Source organism: Hibiscus syriacus, unplaced genomic scaffold (genome assembly GCF_006381635.1).
Source record: "Hibiscus syriacus cultivar Baekdansim isolate YM2019G1 unplaced genomic scaffold, ASM638163v2 tig00012370_pilon, whole genome shotgun sequence".
Taxonomy (NCBI): domain Eukaryota; kingdom Viridiplantae; phylum Streptophyta; class Magnoliopsida; order Malvales; family Malvaceae; genus Hibiscus; species Hibiscus syriacus.
This window is the reverse complement of record NW_024062270.1, coordinates 884,272-906,446: the sequence shown is the minus strand read 5'-3', so window position 1 is coordinate 906,446 and position 22,175 is coordinate 884,272. Positions and strand designations below refer to the sequence as shown.

At 32.1% G+C, this 22,175-nt stretch overlaps 2 protein-coding genes across 6 annotated transcripts; one reads left to right on the top strand and one right to left on the bottom strand.

Moving 5' to 3' along the window:
* Window positions 1–2,565: 2,565 nt before the first annotated feature.
* LOC120205273 (glycerophosphodiester phosphodiesterase GDPDL3-like) lies at window positions 2,566–7,871 on the bottom strand. The gene is made up of 9 exons (XM_039205183.1): window positions 7,647–7,871; window positions 6,407–6,700; window positions 5,860–5,975; window positions 5,221–5,728; window positions 4,781–4,819; window positions 4,349–4,633; window positions 3,962–4,104; window positions 3,028–3,508; window positions 2,566–2,891 (listed from the first exon to the last, which is right to left on the bottom strand). Exons 1-9 carry the CDS (start codon window positions 7,762–7,764, stop codon window positions 2,593–2,595), a joined length of 2,283 nt encoding a protein of 760 aa, XP_039061114.1. The 5' UTR covers window positions 7,765–7,871; the 3' UTR covers window positions 2,566–2,592.
* Window positions 7,872–15,311: 7,440 nt separating this feature from the next.
* LOC120205271 (DNA topoisomerase 1 beta-like) lies at window positions 15,312–21,244 on the top strand. Of its 5 annotated transcripts, none has more exons than XM_039205181.1 (16): window positions 15,312–15,438; window positions 16,291–17,489; window positions 17,716–17,910; window positions 18,068–18,148; window positions 18,376–18,435; window positions 18,551–18,645; window positions 18,754–18,910; window positions 18,989–19,114; window positions 19,241–19,321; window positions 19,555–19,645; window positions 19,727–19,860; window positions 20,104–20,172; window positions 20,262–20,351; window positions 20,539–20,642; window positions 20,728–20,896; window positions 20,985–21,244. In XM_039205181.1, the coding sequence occupies exons 2-16, from the start codon at window positions 16,305–16,307 to the stop codon at window positions 21,051–21,053; spliced, it is 2,706 nt and encodes a 901-aa protein (XP_039061112.1). In that variant the 5' UTR covers window positions 15,312–15,438; window positions 16,291–16,304; the 3' UTR covers window positions 21,054–21,244. The 5 variants fall into 5 exon arrangements, 4 of the variants coding, with proteins under 4 accessions (XP_039061112.1, XP_039061111.1, XP_039061110.1 ...); XM_039205180.1 differs by having other exon boundaries at window positions 15,313–15,438; window positions 16,261–17,489; XR_005524021.1 differs by lacking the exon at window positions 15,312–15,438 and adding an exon at window positions 15,888–15,906 and having other exon boundaries at window positions 16,261–17,489; window positions 20,539–20,611.
* The last annotated feature ends 931 nt before the right edge of the window (window positions 21,245–22,175 follow it).

Here is a 22,175-nt window from a genome sequence, read left to right as displayed (position 1 = left end):
AAAAATCCAAGGAGTTTAGTTTGCTTGAATTTTTGGGTTAAGTTTACCTATGGTAATGTTTTATTAAGTCTATTACTTATTAAAAATTACAAAACGATCCTTTAATTATAAAATATTATTTTATTAAGTCTACCGACTATTTAAAATTACAAATCTAAATACACTGTTGGGGTTCTTGTATAGATCGGTGACTTTATTCCCATGGCTTCGCCGGCTATAACCCTAATTTTGATTCCATCTTCTGTGATCTCAACAATATCCTTGCTTGGCATCTCTTGATACATTGGTTCAATCCTACAAATAATAACATGAAAATAAAGATTAAACTCTTGGTACATACATATACAATAATTCGAACTACATTATTTTGATACGTCAAAACTTTTTCTTAATTTTTTTCGATTGAATCCGAATTCGGTCTTATTGATTTACGTCCTCGATTTTAAAAATCCCATTTTTTCGAGATTGAACTTACATTATATATTTGGAGGAGAGATTGACCCAAAGTCGAAGACCCTTTTGGGTTCCTTGTGGTGCAGGCATCTCTGAGTGGACAATGCCTCTTCCAGCAGTCATCCATTGAAACATCACCTGCTCCAATGGTCCCCTTATGCCCCTCAAAGTCTTCATGTGTAACTGACCCCTAACGCAAAATCAAATAAAATGTACCACTAATATTAATATATAGATGCAAATATAATATTTATATGGCTTAATACAAAAATAAGCTCAAACTATACCTAAATTCTCGAATAGGTGCCTAAACTATTTTTGACCCATTCAGGTATCTAACGTTATAAACGTTATCATTTTAGGTGTTCAGACCGTTAACAACGTTAATTTTCCCGTTAAGTGACATGTGTCACAATCTGGTATTTTTTTAAAAATTATTTAAAATTAAAAAAATTAAAATTATATATTTTTTAAAGAAAAACATAAACATTTTGAAATAACCCTAAAACTTTAAAAACCTTCATTTCAACCCCTGACCTTAACAGTCGACGAAGCTTCACCTGGCCTCACCTCCCCCAACGACCAAAACCCCATGATATATATAATTATAATCGTCAATTTAGACACTAACATTCAAGTTTTACAAATTATAAATATTTTATTTTAAATGATTGAGTCTATAGTAAATATCATGCAACAAAATATATAATAATTAATATTATATAATGATATACACCATCTTTGAGATTATTTTCTTAAATAATGTATTTTAAACAGTAATTTAAGGAAAAGTATGGAGCAAACAACATGTTTTATATGATTCGAGGAAGATGTACAAAATAATATACGTCTTTTACATAAGTTGAAAAGATAGCATCGGTCATAGCAATATGGGAAAGACGTCAGATCTTTTATGTGTCTTCGTGAAGACGTAATGTGATATATGCATATTCTTTTCTTCACTGTTTATTTCACCGCTCTTGAAAAAAATAATTTTTATGCACTTTAACCGGTCAATTATTTTTTCGCTATATTTGATCAATTTTGCCCTTCAATAGTGTATATTTCTCGATTTTTTTCTTTAATTTTGTTTTACGGTTTTTTTTGTATGTTTTTTTTCTTTGTATATTTCAAAAATTAATGCAGCAACACTTTTACAAAAAAAATAATTGTCTAAATAATTTAGAGTGATTATAAGATAATATTTGGTATAATGAATATTGTAAGTTATAATTTAATATCTCTAGAATTGTTTAAATTAGTTTTTCCTTTATAGTTATATAAAGATTTAGTATTAATTACTTTTATTGGTGATAAACTTCCAGCATAATTATATAATGTGTAAATTATATACGTGGTATTAATGTTTGAGTCAGTGTTAATTTCTTCTATTAACATTTTAAAAGTAATAAATTAATCACTAACATCATCGATTTATAAAAAATTGATCGCTCGCCGTTAACGGCGATTAACATAGATGATGAAAGTGGACTGTTTCTTTCTCATCTTTTATCATATGTAGCACCCTTAATAAAAGTAATCCTCAAAGTATATGCAACACCAAACAATTAGCTCTCAATCACCCTTATAATCATTGATGTTCGAACCCGTGATCTCTAAAAACAACAACGATTCTTTTAACAAATGAGGTGAGTTGAATCATGCGAGTCTTGCCAAGTTTAATCTTGACAAACTCGTAATGAATTATAAATTCATAAATGCTATTGTTTTCCTTGTTTATTATTTTTGGGTTATATAATATGCAGCTGTGGTTTTGGTTTTTGTGTCTCTGCAGATTTATCTGCTTCTATTTTCATGAATTCAACTTCAATTTCATGTTCAACACAACATATATTAGTCCAAATCCAAAACTTTTGCCCAAAAGAATAATCACACCATATCTTTATACAAAATCAAATAGGCATCAAAGACATGTACCTCTCAAGAGTTTTGTGTTTCTTTGAAAATTACAACTGAGAAGAATGAACAAACCCGCAAAAACAAATGCTAAAAGAATTAACATCTGTTTGGGCTCTCGGAACGCCTGCAACCGAACCTTCGACCTACTCGATATCAAAGCAATAAGATACCACAATATGGAGGAAAGTGGTTTAAGGGAGGGCCGGGTTTCTGACGGTTTCAAAACAGTAAAGAAATGGCTAGAAGCACGGTCAACAGCGGCATGATGACTGATGCTGCAACTTTAGGCTGTCCATTTGGTGATCTTGGGGCAGCTGCAGTACTATTTGGAGAAGTAGTTGGGGCTTTCGCGGTGACGGGGGGCAAAGGAGGCTCGACAACATCCGCATCAGTCAGGTAGGGGTTTGGAGCTGCAGCTGGTGGCAAGTAAGGAGCTGTGATTAGTTGATAAAGGCTGCCAGGCTGCACAGGATTCATATAGCGAGGTGTACGATTGCCTCTGTTCAAGCATCGGTTCCCTACAAAACTCATCAGTACTGGTTTGTGAGATATTCATATTCTCTTCATAAAAATGCAAGGCCAGTATCCTGAAGCCAAGGAAATTTTATAGCTTCAGCATATAGCAGTGCTAAAATTCAACCAGTTAACACTTACTGCGGTATCTATTAGATGTCTTCGGGAAGTCTGTAACGACACCATTAATACCACCCCCCACAAAGAATGAATTGATCTCAACAGTTGCATCCGAGAAAAAGTCCCATGCTTGAGATGTGAACTCGTTACTGAAGGTTTGGACATAGACAGAGAGATTCGCAGCTTGTAGCCTTGGTACAACATTCGTGGTACTAGTGGTAAATAATGAATTTATGGGGAATACAGAGTCCTTGCTAATTACCACAGCAGTAGCAAATCTCTTAATGTCATCAATCGTTGAATTTTGAGTGCCACCGATATCTTCATCAATCTTGTAAACGAGATCATAGTTGGTTTGACTCTTGAACTTCATTAGGACAGAGCTATTGCTAGACTGTATCATAACTTTCAGAGCTGTCTGGTTATTGTAGCCTGCTTTGCTCAAGGCATCGATCACTGCATCAGTTACACCTAATCCTTGCTCTGCAAGGAAAGCCGCATTCTGAAAGGAATAAACAAGTCAAAAATGTATAAACTCTTCATAAGAAAAATTTTAGCTAGCTTTAATCATCATGAATGAAGTTTTTAAGCAGATTAGAGTTTCCGGAGTGGTCGATTACGTATCACCAAAAAGAGAGGAGGATTGGAAATTTTGTTACTCAATGTCAACAAAATATTTCGACATTTGCTACCCATATAGAGGAAAGATCATGAGATATTCATATAGAATTATTGTAGTTCAAGAGTGATTTAGGCAATGTGAACGTTTAAAAAGATGTTGAGTTCCTTAATTAAACTGTTTCTCAGAACAATAGCGACCACTCACAGTCACTGTTGCTTAAACTCTTAGTATCCATTATTAGGTTCAATAATGTAAGAAGAAATAGAGAATAAAATTACAGAACTCCAATGCAGGAAAATTGAAGAGCAAAAATATAGAAGGGAAGGAACCGACCTCGATGCTGATCAAGACACCTTGAATAGAGCTAGCATTCCTTGCCATGGTTAAGAACTCGGATAATGATAAGAACTTCCCAGCATTTCTGAACTTCGGGTTTCGAAACAATTCAAACTCTGACTGGGGGCTTGATATTACAGCTGTAGTGAAGTAATGGTAGATTAAAACAAGGAAGTTCATAAAAAGCTAATGCAAACCATATCTATCAAAGAAATAAGAAGCCAGCTAAATTTCAGCAACTGAAACACAGATTTTGATGATAAGGCAAAGTAATGCAGAAACTGCAAACTATATAATGAGTTGGAAAACATTTTTTTCAACATGTTAGAAAGCAGAAGTTCAGTATAAAAAAGTATAAACAAATAAGAACTGGATTTAACTTACGTGTCAAGCTTTGAATATCATTCCAAGACATATTAAAGGTAAATATTCCACTGCCCTGCTTAATCTCTGGAATTGTTGTTGAAAGATTGCTAAAACTTGTTTGAACCACTGTTGTGCTATCTATGAGATTTATAGAGCTCAAGCAAATAGGTGTTCCATCCATTGTCATTTGAACAGGACAGTCGAGAACATCTACACCATCTTGGATCGCTTTTGAATATGCCGAATCTGTACAACCAGGAAAGTCTCCACTTGCTCCATTACTTGAGATGACCAAAAGGTCCACTGTAGCATGTCAGCAAAAAGAAAATAGTTCAATGATAACCTTAGAACAATTGTTGGTGCCTTAAAACGCACAATCTCATGGCCATTACCACCAATTCTTAGCAAGAAAATAGGTCTTTCAATCAGAAGCATTGTATAATGGCATACCTTGTTTTGAGGCATTTCTGTCTAGGTGAGCAAAGCAATCTGCAACGTTAAATGAAAGTTAGCATCTCAACAGAAAAATGTTCTTATCCATCAGCCGCAAAAAGTAATGGCAATTAGTAAGAACCCTCTTATTTATAGAGTAAAAACCAAAAGTGCAAGATTCTTGGGTGCACTCTTTGTTATGGGCCGGATCTCACAATAGGTTGTAGCACTCTTCTAGTCATAAAGCAGGATATACTCTCTAATTTGTTAAAACTAGAAAAATTCAGAAGAAATTTGCAAGATGACAACACAAGTCGCTAAGACAAGTAATGATCCTTACGAATACTTTGAATTTGATCGTTATATAAGTTTAAATGTAGATATCAGTGTATGAGATGCAAAAACAAATTGAAGAATGCTTTGAGGATTTACATTGCATCCATAGGTATATAACTCACCTATAGCTGCTGATGGCGTTATCGGGAAGTCGGATATCACCCCATCAACGGAGAATTGGCCGTTGTTAACAAACTGAAGATACTCAGCCACTGGATCATAGGAGTAATTGAAGCTAAATGGAACATCATTATAAAATTCTGATGCAAAAACTCGTAGCCCTTCTCTATGAGCATCCAAGACAAGAGAAGTAGAAGGCAGTAAGTAAAGTTGTCTATCTACAGGCCAAATATAGGACTTGGGAACGATGATTCCAGAAGAAAATGTCTTGATAAATGTGATATTTTGTAAGAGAGAACCATAAGTCTGATTGGTTGAAGGCTCCACATCGTTCTGTCCTAGAAATCGGAAGACAAGATTTGTTGTTGATCTTCGGAAATTTGGTGCAATGCTTTGCAAGAAAGCCACTTCCGGTGATGAGATATAGTCAATAGTTACATTTGCATTTCTAGTTACAGAAAGTACAAAGCTTCTCATACTCAAGTTGTGTTGCCCATAGAATGCATCATGCTGCAAAATACAAAAACTGTCAATTAAATCCATAAATAGGAAGACGGAATTGTAATAATTTAACAAGGGGATAAGATGATACACGATGGAAAGGGTAAGAAGGCATTGTTAAGCATTGACAAATCCTTTACCTGAATGTTCAACCAAAAACCAGGTGGACTCAACTGCGTATAGGTATCCTGAACAGTCATAATCGGGTAATTTTGGCCATCAAACTTATTGGTTCGAGAAAAGACACCTTGAGTCACTGTCCATATGACAAATAACACATTAGGTTGTGACACACCAAACAAAAGAAAGCAGAGAAGAATTTGTTATTAGTACATATTGAAGCAAGTCAAACCAAAACAACCTTACATAAAATGCTGAAACTCTATAGGTAATAAATAATGTTGACATAGCAACTGGCGTGACCATTTCAGAACTGATACCCAGTTGCTTTCAGAATTGCTTGAACTAGGTAGTGATTAGGGAATGAGTTAGTGTTTTAAGATTTAAAACTAAAAACTAATTTGACACCAGTATTATGAACTTGGCACTCGTAAGTTCATTAACAATCCATTCCATGAAGTTTGACAAGGTAATGGTAATAATCAGAATGAAGCAAGGACACCTATAATGAATGATGTTAGTAGAACATTGATTATGACGGGGGAGTAAATCATGAGTTAAACTTACATATGACGCTTCCAATTTCCCTGAGAGTGAAATCAATAGAAAACCATCCCTTTGTTGAGACCCCATTGACAAGGTAAGTCCTTTGCCTATCACTGTATACATTTGCCACGTCAGAATTATTATTTAGCTTAAGATCAGGAAAGCATATCCCAGCTGCATCCCTTGTTAATTGCACATCACACCACAATATCACATCAGGTACACTGGTTAACAAAGCCAAACTATAAGCTCCAAAACTGGAGTCCGCAAATATTCCTGAAAATCCACCACGTGCTATGACAAAGGGCGGCCTCCCTGTAGAAGCAATTAAATGGTTTAATCTTATTGAACAACAGAAAATTTTAATAGTCTTTGATGTCTAATCTATTAGGTAGGAGATGAACTAGGAGAAAGCTCAAGCTCTTTGGTATTGGGAAAATATCTACCAGTGAATAAATGAAACAGATATAAGGCTCAAAAACAGCTTTATATTTCAAGGACACCTGAAATAATAAATGTTCAAATGACCTACCAAAAAAGGAAAATTTACTTGCAGTTGACTTTGATTGACAGACAAGAAAACCTAAGTTTATGTTACTGCTTCTGGTAATTCATTAATATTCTCAGAAACCAAATGGAAAATAAGTAAACCTCAAACTAAGGATCATAAATCTATAAAGAACAGGTCAAATTTTATTCATAATTAAGGAAAATATTTCCACTTTGATAGGCTTGGAGTTGGAAATTATTAAAAACATACATTTTGTCATCGTTTCTTCCACTTTTGTACGAACTAAAGAGAAATTAGACAAAACTTTATTTCATTTTTTCCCTTTACTTGAAGGATCGCAAAATTTTCTCTTTATTTTTCCTCCGTTTTCTTTGCACACAAACAAAAATACTGGAGAACAAAAGAGCCAAAGCCAAACTAGCTAAAACTCAAGCATAGCACAAGAAAATTAACTTCAACGAATCTGCTAAAAGCTCAAGCAGCTCAAAGTAAGCTTGTTTTGAGCAATTTTCTTATCATTTCCTTCCCTTTCGAGGAAACGGAAAGCCAACGATTAAGCAAAACTCAGGAATATTGAACATGCATCCAGATCCACAAACTATTTCTCAATAATTTCTCCTCTTTCTCTTCAGTCAAACACAAAACTAGCTAAAAGATCAAAACTAAGAAACTAATCCAACAACAAAAAATTCTCGTCATTCAATCTATTCAAAAAATAAAGAAAGAAAGAATCTAAAGAGATAAACGCACCGTTTAGTGTCTGCCAACGAGAACCATTAGTGGATCCTTGAGCAGAAACCAAAGCTACCGAAGCTAACAAAGCTTGAACTACAAAAATGGAAACCGAAATGCCCCTTGAGCTCGCCATTGTCGGAAATATATTTTCCGGTCACAGCTCCGCCACTGATCGCCGGCGACGGTTTCTTCCTCCGTTCGTAAACCGTGCAAGATTAGAGAGAACAGAATGATAACAGAAAAAGATGGTTGGTTTCAATATTATATACTATTCAATTTTAAATAATTAATTTTTTTATGTAAATTAAATAAATCCTACACCAAATTACGCGTTGTCGTAAGCTCGGCCTGAGCCGGTTTCACTTAAATTTGTTGATTTTCTGTTTAGCATATGAATTTTATTTTATACGTTACATATGTGATGGTGTAATATCTCAATAACTACTGGCATTATAAAATATGATAAGAATATTAATAGAATGTTAAAATATCAAATAAAAATATAATAATAATATATATACTAAACAAATGATCTCGATAATAAAGATTAATTACTATTTTCTTAAATCCAAAATTCAAGCACCGTTAATCTTAATATTCTCCTTACGTAATTAATGTTTATTTGTTATCCTGATTCAGATAACAATTATTTTTTATCATGTTGATATTTCTTGGTTTAGATTCCTATATTAGATTTAGATACACGATTTGCATTCGAAAATAGTTTTCTCATGACATCTGATTCTGATTTTCGATTATCGTTTGTCTTTCACAAGTATTTTAGATGAATCTTTAACATTTTCTTTGTATGGTCTTTATATTATCTCAAATGATCAATTTATGGTGTGAATTATTATAGATATATATCCTAATTATATATCTATTGTAACGTTTGAATATTATATTTTAGGTTTAAGGGTCATCTTTGCCCATGTAATAGATTCAAATTATCATTTTCTTCCCTATCGTATTTTTGCATCAATTTAGCACTTAAAGTTGTTTAATTGCATAATTTTATATCCTACTCTTAACTTAAAATCCTAAGTTAGAGTTTATGATATATGATTTATGGTTTAGGAGTTATGGTTTAATGTTTAGGGCTTATAATTTTAGGTTTATGTAAGAAATAGGGTAGAATTATGTAATTGAGTAATTTTAAGGATTAAATTAATGTAAAAATACGATATGAACTATAATTATAAATTATATATATTATAGGAATAAATGTGACCCTTTTATCTATTTTTAAATAAATTTAGGGGTTTATATTTGCTTAAAAAAATCTCATACTCAATTAATGCTACATCTTAATTAAATAATTTAGAAATTACTAAAAAAATCATTAGGCCTGCAATTGAAAGTTTCTTGTTCTGATTGGACGACAGCTAGCTGCTGGGTTTGAGAACCAATTGGCAAGTACACGTGGGATTTACCATAACGCGCAAAATGTGTAGAAATCGAGAAATTATTGTATGGATTCGGATTGTCATATCATTTGTAATCTCAATTAATAAAATTTATTTATCTTAAAATAATTTTAAAATAAATATTAATTTTTATTTATATGTAGAAAAGATGTAAGGATTTAACTTAAAAAATGAGATGAAAGAATTCTATTGATTGAGACTATAGATTATGTGATAAGTTGGAATCATCTAATAATTTTTCGTAGAAATCCCACCCCAAGGAATTAAAAAAAAAGGAAAAAAATATAATAGCAAATTAGTAAACAGATTTGTTGGTGGTGAAATTGATTTTATGTTTAGTCAATGTAAATGAATTTTGAATTTTGATGTTGACCATAATAATTATTGATAAATATATATACAGCCACGGTTTTATTAATTCAATGTTCAAAATTGCACGCCTGGCTTTATTAGCTGTATATGATTAACAGAAAATAGACTATATTGAAATTCGAGTACCAATAAGGCTATAATTATATTTTATGAAAAAAAACACGAATTAAGCGATCTCAGAGATAAAAGAATTGTTATTATTCTTTAATGTATCGAGTTCGAGCATTAGAGATATCAGGAGTGTAAGTGTTTAATATTAAATAGTTAAGAGTTATCTTTGTACCTATATTACTTTGTACTTACCTCAATTAATAAAGGAAAAAAAATAATTCCATCATAAATTTGATTGATTACACAAAGAGTCATTAAACTATAGGTAAGTTTCATTTCTGGTCACTCAACTATAAAAGATTCTTTTTGATCACTCAATAAAAAAGACTGGGTTGTTGGTTGATTATAAAATTAATATATTAACAATTTTAGTCTTTAACATTTACGCATTATATCATTTTGATTCAAACTATGAAGAAACGATTTTTATAGTTAGGTGATAAAAAAAGAAACATATCCATAGTTGGGTGACCCCTAATGTAATTTACCCTTCAAACTTTGATAATGGAATAAAAGAAAATATTCTATCTTTACTAAGTCATATAAGTCGCAGTCACACGCAGACTTTTGTAAGGATAATTAGTATTCCATGCATGTTTTCATAATTTAATCAAAATATTAATTAAAAAAAGGAGAGAAAGGTTACGTGTGATTCAACTGGTAAACAACTTGATATTACTTAAACATGTCTTGAGTTTGAGTTCTTCTAAATGTAGAAAATTTCTATCGTAAGACTCATCCATGAAAATCAGGTGTGCGACCAAATTAATTCGAATTAATCAATACAAAACCCTAATAACCGGGAAAAATACAGTACTAAATCGACCAAAACCTGACCTGCGACTAGTAGCTTTTCATTAATCGCAAGTTGCATTACAAAAGGCCGAGAGAATAGCCATTTTACCCGAAAGGAAATTACTCACCCACTAAAATTAAGATTAATATTCGATAAATATGAATTAGATAATTTTAAATTTTAAATTTTTTTTAAAAAAATTTATTCGTAATAATATATTATGATCTGATTTATTGATAGCGTATAAAATTATATAATATTAATGTATTAAAAGTCTATTAACAAAGAAATTATTTAAACAACCCATCCTAATTATTTAATCTAAAGAAAATATTTAAATTACTTAATTATTTAATTTGATTTTTGTGTACTAACAACAAATTAATCTAATAAGATAAATACTAAATCTTTTAAGCAAAATTGGAGGATGAAATCTTAATATTTATGAATGAAACAAACCAACTTGAAAGATCATATGAATGCGCATGCACACTAAAAAATTCAAGTAATGCACTATGAATAAGACGTACTAAAATTTTATGAGTTCAGAGGTAGACGTAACAAAGGTTAAATGTGCACGAATTAAGTGGTCTATGTAGTAAATGAATTGTTATTATTTTTTTGAGAAACCGAATTTAAGCACTATAAATGTCATTAGTGTGAATATTCAAAGTCGAAAATTACTTATTTAAAGAATATTGGGATAATTACTTATTTAAATCTTTAAAGTTTGATTTATTTTAATTTTACTCTTTTCATTTTTTATTATTAATTATATTTTACTCCGTTGAATTAAAATTATGACTCCGTCCCTACTCAAAGCTCACGCGTAATCAAAGAACCATATGGGCTATTTGCCATTAAATCATCATATAAACACAATAGAATAGTCATGCATCAGGAACTAGTCATCATCATAAGTTACTCACGCACTTATTATTTATCTAAAGCTTTCGTGTCTTAGGTTCATTATACTTGGGGGTAATTTATTCATTTCGAGCCTTGTAGTCTTTTTATTAATCTTTTATTACAAAGGAGTAAAACTATAAAAAAATATTTTTTTATCAATGGGATCAGATCAAATAGTAAGCAATTTGATTTTGTTTAAGCTTGTTTCGAGTTCTAATTCTTGTAAATGTAGAAAATTTTCGCTATGAGGCTCACCCATCGAAGCTAGGTGTGCGACTTGAATCGATCCGGATTAATCCAAGCGAAGCTTTGGAAACCGGAATGGCAACCAAAAAAGAAAATAGATTTTTCATGTTGTTATTTTTTATGTTGCACCGATACAAATACATAAATAAACATCGGATAAGTACGGGACGAGTTAATTTTTAAAATTATTGAGTACAAGTATGATAAATATAAACTAAATGTTAGATTTTTGGAATACATATAAAGATAAATAAAATCTTCAGCACGATTGGATTTTACTTATTCCTCCTAAGTACGTGGAAGAAGCGATAAGTACTCTAATTTATTTTCCAACAAGAGAATGAAATGAGTTACCGAAACACTTTGAAAGTCAAAGATTGAAGCAATTGAGTTTCGACACTAAAGTTATTGTAACAAAAATTAAATCTTAATTAAAAAAATCATATTCTAACTCGTTCATATACGTCTTTTTTATATTATTCTTTTTCAAACATTAAGGTGAGGTAAGTGAAGGTAGAGTCGTGAGGTTGAGGTTGGGAGATTGAAATTATATATTTCAATTAATTTTGTTAAAAATCTTAGTGTTAAATATTAATAAAATTCTTCATGTCATATTAAAAAAAATAATGAAATAATTTAAAGTGATAGGAGAAATTCGAAAACTTAATTGAACATTTTAAATTTTAGTGATCAAAATATAAATGATGAGATAATTGAATGATAAATGATGTAATTTATCTTTAAAAAATTTATATTTAGTATGTAAATTATATATAAATAAATACAAAAACACAAATATGGTAAATTTAATTTAATTTCTTTTGTTATCTTTCTTAAACTAGCAAAAAAATATTTAACTTATATATTGTTTACTTTAAATAATTAAATTATTTTTTAATTAAAATAAATCCTTAAATTATTATACGTGACCACTTTACTTAATTACCAATAACTTCATATTTTATTGGCAGGTATAGACTACCATAATAATCAATAAAAATTAATTTGCATTCTACTTTTCTCATTATTTTTTACTAACCTAACAAAATAATATAATATGTTTGAGTTGTAAGTTAATCTGGTGATTGAGATATGATCAAATTCGATCTCATTATCTCAAACAACTATCATATATCAATCAACATGTTAACGTGCAACTCAAATATCCATTATTTGTTTAACGGAAAACGATGAGTTTTGAACATAATAAATAGTTAAGTGATCATTTTGTAATTTTTAAAAGTTGATGAACTCAACAAAATAACTCCCTATAATCAAGGGACCATTTTATAACTTTTAATAATTAATAGACTCCATAAAGTAGTATCCTATAGTCGGGGACTATTTGTGTATTTTACCCTTAGTTAAATATTGTATTTTAAATATAATTAAAATATTTTTAAAATATTTCATTTAAGATTTAAATATTTTATAATTATTAATCAAAATGTTTATTTTTATATTTTAAATTTCACTTAATTACAAAATAAATATCTGAACTATATTTCATATTAACTTTGGCGTTTAATTCTTTTAGTGACGGTGGGTGTCAAATGTTTTATCTATTACCATTTTAAGAGTGTGAGTTATCACGACCGTTATCAATCACTCAAAACATGGCCCCTTGGTGGGTTTAAATTTTTTAAAATTATATTTTAAAAACTTAAATTATTATATTTTTTAAAAACTCAAATTCTCTAAATTCTATAAAAAATTATAAAATTCTTAAAACTCCTACTTCCAAACTTCTTATTACCATTATCGGCTATCTCCGTCGTCACCGAACAACAACCCATCGAACAACCATATCAAGTAAAGTTGTTCTTCCCAATAACTTGTTACACTTTCTTTATTATTAATATTATTTAATCGACATCCGAATTGGTCTCTTATTTCAATTGAGATAAAATATGATCATAAAAACCTCAAACAACTATTATATTCCAGTAATCATGTTAACATTCAACTCATACGACCTTCAATTTTTAACAAAAAAAGGACGAGTTTGGAATATAATGAATTGTCGGGTGACCATTTATAACTTTTAATAATCTAAAGACTCAACAAAGCAACGTTCTATAGTTAGAGGACCATTTTGTAATATTCAATAGTCAATAGACTTAATAGATTAGTACCATATAGTCGGAGACCAATTGTGTACTTTACCCTTTTTTTAAGTCCACTTGATGCCGAGAAAAACGAAGAAATTGGTTCCAATTAACACCTTCAGTACTTAAACTATTATTTTTTTTTCAAAATCATACTTAATATTTAGTTTATATTTTGATTTGATACCCTAATATTAAAAATTTAACAGAATTGTTGATTGATGTGTATTATTTTTTTAGTGATGACGTGATATTACCTTATGTCACTCAACACCACCGTTATTTTTTTACGACGGGATACCAAAATGAAATATACACTAAATATTAGGCATGGTTTTGAAAAAAATGTTTAGGTACCAAAATGGAATAAAACTAATAATTTAGATACCAAACATGTAGTTTAATATTTTATTAAAAATTAATTAGATGGTAAATATTTATCTTGGTACTTAAACTCAAATTCAAGATTCAATTCAGTACCAAAGTTTTTTTCCAATTAGGTACCTAAACTTTAATGTTAAGGTTCAATTTGGTACCTAAAGTTTTTTTAGTCGTATATGAACTTGACTTTTTAGTTCAAATTGATATTTGAACTTATGTTTTTATCTAAATTGGTACTTATAATAAATGACTTATTTGAACCAATTCGAATTATTCAATCATGTTCATGTATCCATTTGAACCAAAAAGTTAAGTTTAGATTATCTCAATTGAAATAAAAAGTATAGAAGCTAAATTGGACACCAAGGCATAATTTAGTTATCTAATTGGACAAAAAAGTTTAGATACCAAATTGAACCTTAAAATAAAATTCAAGGACTAAAACACATATATACCAATTAAAAAAAGTAGAGTAAACTGCATGTTTAGTACCTAAATTATTACTTTTATTTTGTTTTGATGTCCAAACTTTATTTTTTTAAAACCGTATCTAACGTTTAATTTAGGTTTCATTGTTGTACCAAAGATAGTGCCAATATTAAATATTTACAGGGGTCGAAATATTAATTTTTTTTAAAAAATACAATGACTTATTAAGTATTTAAATTTGAAATTCAGAAGACAACGCCTAATTTGTCAACTATTTAAACTTATAATGACCTTAATTGTCATTAGACCAAAAAATTTGAGAACATGAGATTATCCTTCTTTAGTTCGGCACCTACTTGATTAAATATTTAATAAATTCTTATATTTTTTAAATTTAAATGCTTGTTTTAACATGAACCAAAATACTATTAGACTAGAATCTATCGAATATATAAAAATTTTATAAGGGTAGGGTGTACCCTACCGTTAAAAACTTAATAGAATTGATGACATTGTATTTTTTTTAATGATGACATGACATAACCTTATGGTGACAGATCAACGTCATAATTAAGTTTTTAAAGATGGGTACCAAAATGAAACCTAATAAAAAAGTTAGGTATGGTTTTGAAAAAAAAACTTAGGTACTAAAATGGAACAAAAGAAATAGTTTAGATACTAAACTTGTAGTTTAACCGAAAGTTTAAAGGCCACAAAATGGGCTGGAGGCCTATAATATCCTAAAGAGGACCAAAATGTTAAAAGCCAAAGGCCCATTGAGATTGCATTGTTCTCCTACCCCTACCAAAACTGCAACACTTTGTCTATATGTTAAACTTCATCGTTTTAAGTTTAGCCTTCAGCAATTAGCACACAGCTCAGGATCTGAGAGAAAAGAAGAAAAAACACAAAGGAAAAAATTATTTTTTTCAATAAAAGGGGGGGAAAAGCCCCTAGATAAAGTGAAGAACAAAGAAATAGAGAAGGGGTGGCTCGATCTATCTGACCTTTGATCTTTTGTTTCAAAGGTAATTCCTTTGACCATTAATTTCAGCACCCCTTTTCTCTATCCCCTATTTCTTTCATGTTTAGGGTTTCCCTTCACTCAAAATTGGGAACTTATCTTTTGTTGGTTAATCTTCTGTCTTCCCAATTGCTTAAATGCATTAAACTTTGTAATTTTTTCATGAATTAGGTTATCTTAAGCTAACTGTTTTAGACAATTCGGTTAATTTTCTGAGAAAAAAGCTCTGATTAATTAAGCTGAACTGCTTCTCCTGAGAGAAAAAAAGGGGAGCTTCAATTGGTCTATTTTTGGTTATTAGGTTTACCTTTATCGGAAGCTTTTGCCCAAATTTTCTGCCATTTTAAGTTAGGTAGAACTTTGCATCATTATAATCATGGTTTGAAGGAAAACGCGTTTTCCTTTTGCAGATTTTCGATGATTGGGCTAACTATTAGTTTGGTTTTTGAATTTGGGGTGTTTGGAGTAATGGGTATTTCTTACCTTATGGAATTTGTTTGGAGCTCGGGTTTGTTTTGTCGGTTCTTGTTCGATCTTATGCTGTTATTGTTACCTATTTAGTTTTGTACTGGGATGTTTTACAGGGTTTTATGGTTGTTTGCACCTCGATGTGTATGGTAAGCATTAGGGTTCAAAGGAAATAATCTTTATTTATTTTTTGGGATTCTGGATACTCTGCCAGTTATCGGGTTGTTTTTTGAATTTTAGGCATTTGTCATAATTGGTGTAGTTATTTAGATGTTGAATTAATATGTCCTCGATTTATGAGTGTTGTAGATGTAAATTCTGTTTTGTTTCCAAAGTAATTGCAATTCTGTTTAATCAGATATTCGATTTGATATACATGCCAACACAGTTCGTGGTTGGATAATGGCTGTTGAGGCTCCTGCCAAGCATGTTTACGATTTTGACGACGACGATGATGGGCCGGTAGTGTTCAAGAGGAATAATACCTCGTCCTTTAAGCAAAATCAGTTTAACTCAGAAGTAAAGAAGACATTGTCTCAAAGGTCTGATGGACAATCTGGGAGGCAGGCCTCTGATGCAAGAGGTCTCAATGGTCAAAGTTCCAGTTCCCTGAACAAGTCCATCCCACCCTCCAAGTCACCTCCCGTGCGATCACCTGTTTTGAGCCCAAAATCATCAAATTCTTCTGTGAAGGCATCACCATTGAGATCTCCAGTAATGAATTCTAAGGCATCAACTTCACTAAATGATCGGTCAAAACAAGCAACACAGCAGAATAAGTCTACTGCTGTCAAGGAAGAGAAAACCCCAATTAAAACCACTGAAACAAACAGTGACAGTGACGACGATGATGATTCACAACCTTTGAGTGCAAGGCTTAAAGGTATCTCAAGCCAGGGAAACAAAGGGGCAAACACTTCAACACCTGCCCAATCACAGCGATTGGTACCAAAGACCGAGATAAAAGGTTCTGCTGAAGATCCCGATGATGAAGCTCCTTTGTCTGCAAGGTTCAAAATGAAGTCGAATTCGGGTACATTGATTAGTAAGCCTTGTGAATCTCATGAGAAGAAACCTATGGCTTCTAAAATTCAGCAGAATGGTTCTACCATGAAGGACAAGCAGCAGAAGTCTTCTGTGTTGTCGGATAAGAGACCTCTTGATAAGGGCAATTCATCAGATCAGTCTTATGCTAAAAAGCCAAAAATTTCAGATACACCTACAACAATAAAATCCAAGCAAGTTACAGTGAAAGCAGAAAAAAATGAAGAAGATGATGACCATATTCCAATTTCCCAGCGGATAAAGAAGCCAGCTCCATCAAACAGTAAAACATCCTCCATGAAGCAAAAAGCGACCAAAGTTGTCTCTTCATCATTTAAAAAGATAAATAAAAACTCGAAGAAAGAAATGAAAAATTCTAAATATAGTAAGTCAACGAAGCTGTCACCTAGTTCTGGTGATGGTCAGAAAAAGTGGAGTAACTTGGTTCACAATGGTGTCATTTTCCCACCTCCATACAAGCCTCATGGGGTTAAGATGCTGTATGATGAACGGCCAATTGATCTCACTTCTGAGCAAGAGGAGGTCTCTCTCTATCTCTCTATATGCATATATATATATATATATATATATATATATATATATATATATATATATATATATATCTTTCTGTCTATCTATAGTGTTATATGTTCTTATCATGTGTTTTTGTGAGAACCAATTACATTATTGTTATTGCGATTTGATGAAAGGCCAAAGTTCCCATTTGACTTGTTGCTGGTTATTTTAACCTGATCTGTTCATTCTGCAGGTGGCAACAATGTTTGCTGTAATGCAAGATACAGATTACATGAGTAAGCCACAGTTCAAGAAGAATTTCTGGGACGACTGGAGCAAGATACTGGGGAAAAACCATGTCATTAAGGGTTTGGAAAAATGTGATTTCACTCCAATATACGAGTGGCATCTGCAGGAGAAAGAGAAGAAGAAGCAAATGAGTTCTGAAGTAAGTTGGTTCAAAATATTTTTTGGCTTTGATATGCTAAAGCTTTTTGTACATCTGTCTAACAACCTGAATATTTAATTGCTTCATGTTCCTTCAAAGTAAACTCATAATAATATCATGAAGTTTTATATCTATTGAGCATGTTTGCTTTTTGTAGGAGAAGAAGGCTCTGAAAGAAGAAAAGTTGAAGCAGGAGGAGAAGTATATGTGGGCTGTTGTTGATGGTGTCAAAGAGAAGGTGAAGATTTTGTTTCAATGTAGAATTCAATTTATCCCTTTTAAAACTTATTTACTTCTTGATTTCATTTAATTTGTTTTTGCCTATCCTCATTCTAACCTGGTTTTGGAGAGTAATGCAATTTTTCTTTCTCCTCTTCCGCCGGTACCAAAGTCTACAAAAAATGTAATAGCTTTCTTTCAATTGTTTCACATTCCTTTTTCTAATTCAGATTGTTTTGATTGCAGGTAGGAAATTTCAGAGTTGAACCACCTGGGCTTTTCCGAGGTCGAGGAGAGCATCCAAAGGTATTGGTGACATGTTTCATTACTTTAAAGCAGTAGAAAACTTTACGCTTTAGTTTGAATGTTCAGTTTATGGGATTCTTATATTAAGCTATTTCAATTTATTGTTGTTTATCAGATGGGGAAGTTGAAAAGGCGTATTCGTCCATGTGACATTACCATTAATATTGGAAAGGATGCCCCAATCCCAGAATGCCCAATCCCTGGTGAAAGGTTAAGACTTAAGAGTCAGTGTGTTTATTTTTTAGAATATATGAAAAGATTGGAATTTTTTTATTATGTAGTTATCTTAATTCTGGGACTTTTTTGTTCGATTGGCAGATGGAAAGATATAAAACACGACAATACTGTTACATGGTTAGCTTTCTGGAATGATCCCATTAATCCGAGAGAATTCAAATATGTATTTTTGGCAGCCAGTAGTTCTTTGAAGGGGCAAAGTGACAAGGAGAAATATGAGAAAGCAAGGCTGCTGAAGGTAATAACCAATATGATGGCACTTTTAGTTTTTATGTAGTGAACCATCTATGAATGGATATATGTGCTTTAAATGCAGGATTATATCAAGAACATCAGAGCAGCCTATACCAAGGATTTTACGGCAAAAGATGTTACAAAGAGACAAATAGCTGTTGCTACATATCTTATTGATAAATTAGCTCTTAGGGCTGGTAATGAGAAGGTATATCATTTCTACCATGTGTAATCCATCTTCTGCTTCTTTGATTTGTACGCAAATACATTAACTGTGGGTAGGGTTGAATTCAATGAGGAAATAAAAGGTCTGAGCTGATTTGTCCATATGCAGGATGACGATGAAGCTGATACTGTAGGTTGCTGCACGCTTAAAGTAGGAAATGTGGAATGTATTCCTCCAAATAAGTTGAAGGTAAGGCCGGATTATGCTCCAAGAAGAGGTATTCAGTATTCTTTGGTAACTTGTTGGAATGAGTGTAATTTTTGTAAGACTGCTTTTTAAAACTGGTTAGTTTTGGTTAATATGCAATTATGCATTTGTTATTAGGCTTGGAAATTTGTGTTTGTTGAATTCTATGGCAGCTAGTCATTTACCTGCTAGTCAATATTAATGTTTGACATTTTTGTTTTTGTTTTGATCTTTAGTTTGACTTCCTCGGTAAAGACTCAATTCAGTATGTGAACACGGTAGAGGTAGAGCTTCCTGTGTACAAAGCAATTGGGCAGTTTCAAACTGGTTAGTTGTTGACCACATGTGGTTAAAATTCTCATGTACGATATGACTTGAGCTGAAGAGTGTGATCTCTCCTTTATGCAGGGAAAAGCAAAACTGATGATCTTTTTGATGAGCTTGATACAAGCAAACTAAATGCTCATCTGAAGGAACTCATGCCTGGTCTTACAGCAAAAGTCTTCCGTACCTATAATGCTTCCATCACATTGGATGATATGGTATGCCAGCATATAGCATGACATACATGCATTTGACTCTATTATGCATGTGTGCTTAGCTGGTTGTGAGACATCAGTATGTGAGACAAATTTATTGGATCATAATGGTTCTAGTGATATATAAACAACTTATGAGGGCTTTCAATGTAGTGGGCAAACACTTTGATTGATGCATGCAATTGTGGTTTTGTAGTGTAATTTTTTAACACTTTTCCTATTTTCCGTGTTTGGTTAAAATTACAGTTAAATAAAGAAACCAAAGATGGGGATGTGGCAGAAAAAGTAGTAATTTATCAGCGAGCAAACAAAGAGGTAAGGACTGTTTCTGGCTAGATGCTAAGCCGAGGAAGTTATCTATTTTAACTTTTCAGTAACTAGAATTTTGATTGTTCTTGCTTCAGGTTGCCATCATTTGTAATCATCAACGTAGTATCTCGAAATCTCATAGTGCACAGATGTCAAGGTTGACAGAGAAGATAACAGAACTCAAGGTAATTACTCTTCTAGAAATTTCCTGGAAAACTTCCAAGTTTTTACATGTATTTTGAGGGTTATATTCCCATACCTCTGTCGGGAAATGTGACTGACATGAGTGGTTTCAAATTTAAACATTTTATTTTGGGAATTGGTGCGTTTCCATTTTAACCATTGGGCTGACAATTTTTGTATTGCTTGTAGGATGTTCTAAAAGAGCTAAAAACTGATTTGGATAGAGCTAAGAAAGGGAAGCCGCCATTGAAGGATGCTGATGGGAAGCAGAAGAGAAACTTGACTCCTGATGCGTATAATAGCTCATTCCCATTTTTGTTAAGCCTTCCATACAAATTTTTGCTTACCAACTCCTTTGTTGATTCATGTTTGATGCAGGATACAGAAAAAGATTGCACAAACAAATGCAAAGATCGAGAAGATGGAACGGGACATGCAAACTAAAGAGGATCTGAAAACTGTGGCATTGGGCACATCCAAAATCAATTACCTTGACCCTAGGATCACGGTTGCATGGTGCAAGCGACATGAAGTTCCCATCGAGAAGGTAAACCATATCTACTATCCAAATCTCACTATTGGAATGACACATTATTCAACCGAGGTTCATTTGCCTATCATATGTTGCTTCACAGATTTTCAACAAGTCTCTTCTGGCAAAGTTTGCTTGGGCAATGGATGTGGATCCCGATTTCAGATTTTGATCATCTGTAGGATTACCAGGTTGGTGCCATTAAATTCGTACTCCGACCTACGGGCCCATGAGGAAAAGATGGGGACAAAGGAACAACCAAAAGTCTCCTCTTCTTGAATTATCATCCATTTTTCCATTAAAGTTGTTCAAATATTTTTTTTCTTGGTTTTAGTGGAAAATTCGTGTTATATGTCGATCTAATCTAATCAGAGCTGCTACGAGAAATTGTTTTCTTTCAACATTTGAACATTCCTTACTAACTGTTAAATGTTGGACTCGAGATACATTGAAGAATGGTTGATAAAGAGAGTTAATTTTGTACATTCCCTCACTGATATCCCTTTGTGTAACTTTTTGGTACATAAGAGACCTTATTGTCCGAATGCAGGTTTCCAGTTTTTGCCAATATGCATTTTCTGAAAACGAAGATGAAGCTGCTGCTGTTTGAAACATGATTCCAGTTGTCTTATACATCGTCTAAAAATGTGTCTTCTTAAGCCATACTGTACTTTCACCAACATTCTAGGTCCAAATTCATCTCTCGTTTCACATTTCCGACCGATTGGTTTTGCTGTCAAATAAACCGGCTTGCTTATTATCAACCTTAGGAAAACCCCTTTCAGGCTTTAATTCAAACACAATGGCTACCCTTTTGGATTCCTTAAATTTGACATGCACGAACAATCTTCTCTGGATTGTTGCTGTGCCAAATGCCTCTGCAAAGAAAATGAATTATGTGGCTTTTCTATTCGACTGATTATATATATATATATATATATATATATGGTTTGATTTGAGATTATATAAATTCATTGGATTAAAAGATAAGAAGAAACAAGGAAGCAAATAATTCCTGGACTTGGCCGTTTGTTAATGTCGACTATGGCCTCTGTCGATTAGCATTCGTTCCATTCCCCTCCTAAATTCCATCTCTATAAAAAATATTAGCTGATGCCAATTATATTAATCAATTCTATCTTTAAAACTTCCAACTTTCTGGGTTTAATAAATAAGCTGATCCAATTTTACTTCTCATCATTGTAAGATCCTCCTGGATTTCATCTTTTTTAGATTAAAATTTGCCTTTCTATGGTATGGGTTTTTGTTTAATTTCATTGAGTACTGGAAAGTT

Bases quoted from the DNA above. Each gene is read 5' to 3' on its own strand.
- LOC120205271 (XM_039205179.1), top strand. The intron at 20,643-20,727 runs GTATAATAGCTC...TGTTTGATGCAG, and splicing joins AGAAACTTGACTCCTGATGC to GATACAGAAAAAGATTGCAC. The intron at 20,897-20,984 runs GTAAACCATATC...GTTGCTTCACAG, and splicing joins ATGAAGTTCCCATCGAGAAG to ATTTTCAACAAGTCTCTTCT.
- LOC120205273 (XM_039205183.1), bottom strand. From the start codon at position 7,764: ATGGCGAGCTCAAGGGGCATTTCGGTTTCCATTTTTGTAGTTCAAGCT. The intron at 6,701-7,646 runs GTGCGTTTATCT...TTGCTTCTACAG, and splicing joins TCGTTGGCAGACACTAAACG to GGAGGCCGCCCTTTGTCATA. The intron at 4,634-4,780 runs GTATGCCATTAT...GACATGCTACAG, and splicing joins CAGAAATGCCTCAAAACAAG to TGGACCTTTTGGTCATCTCA.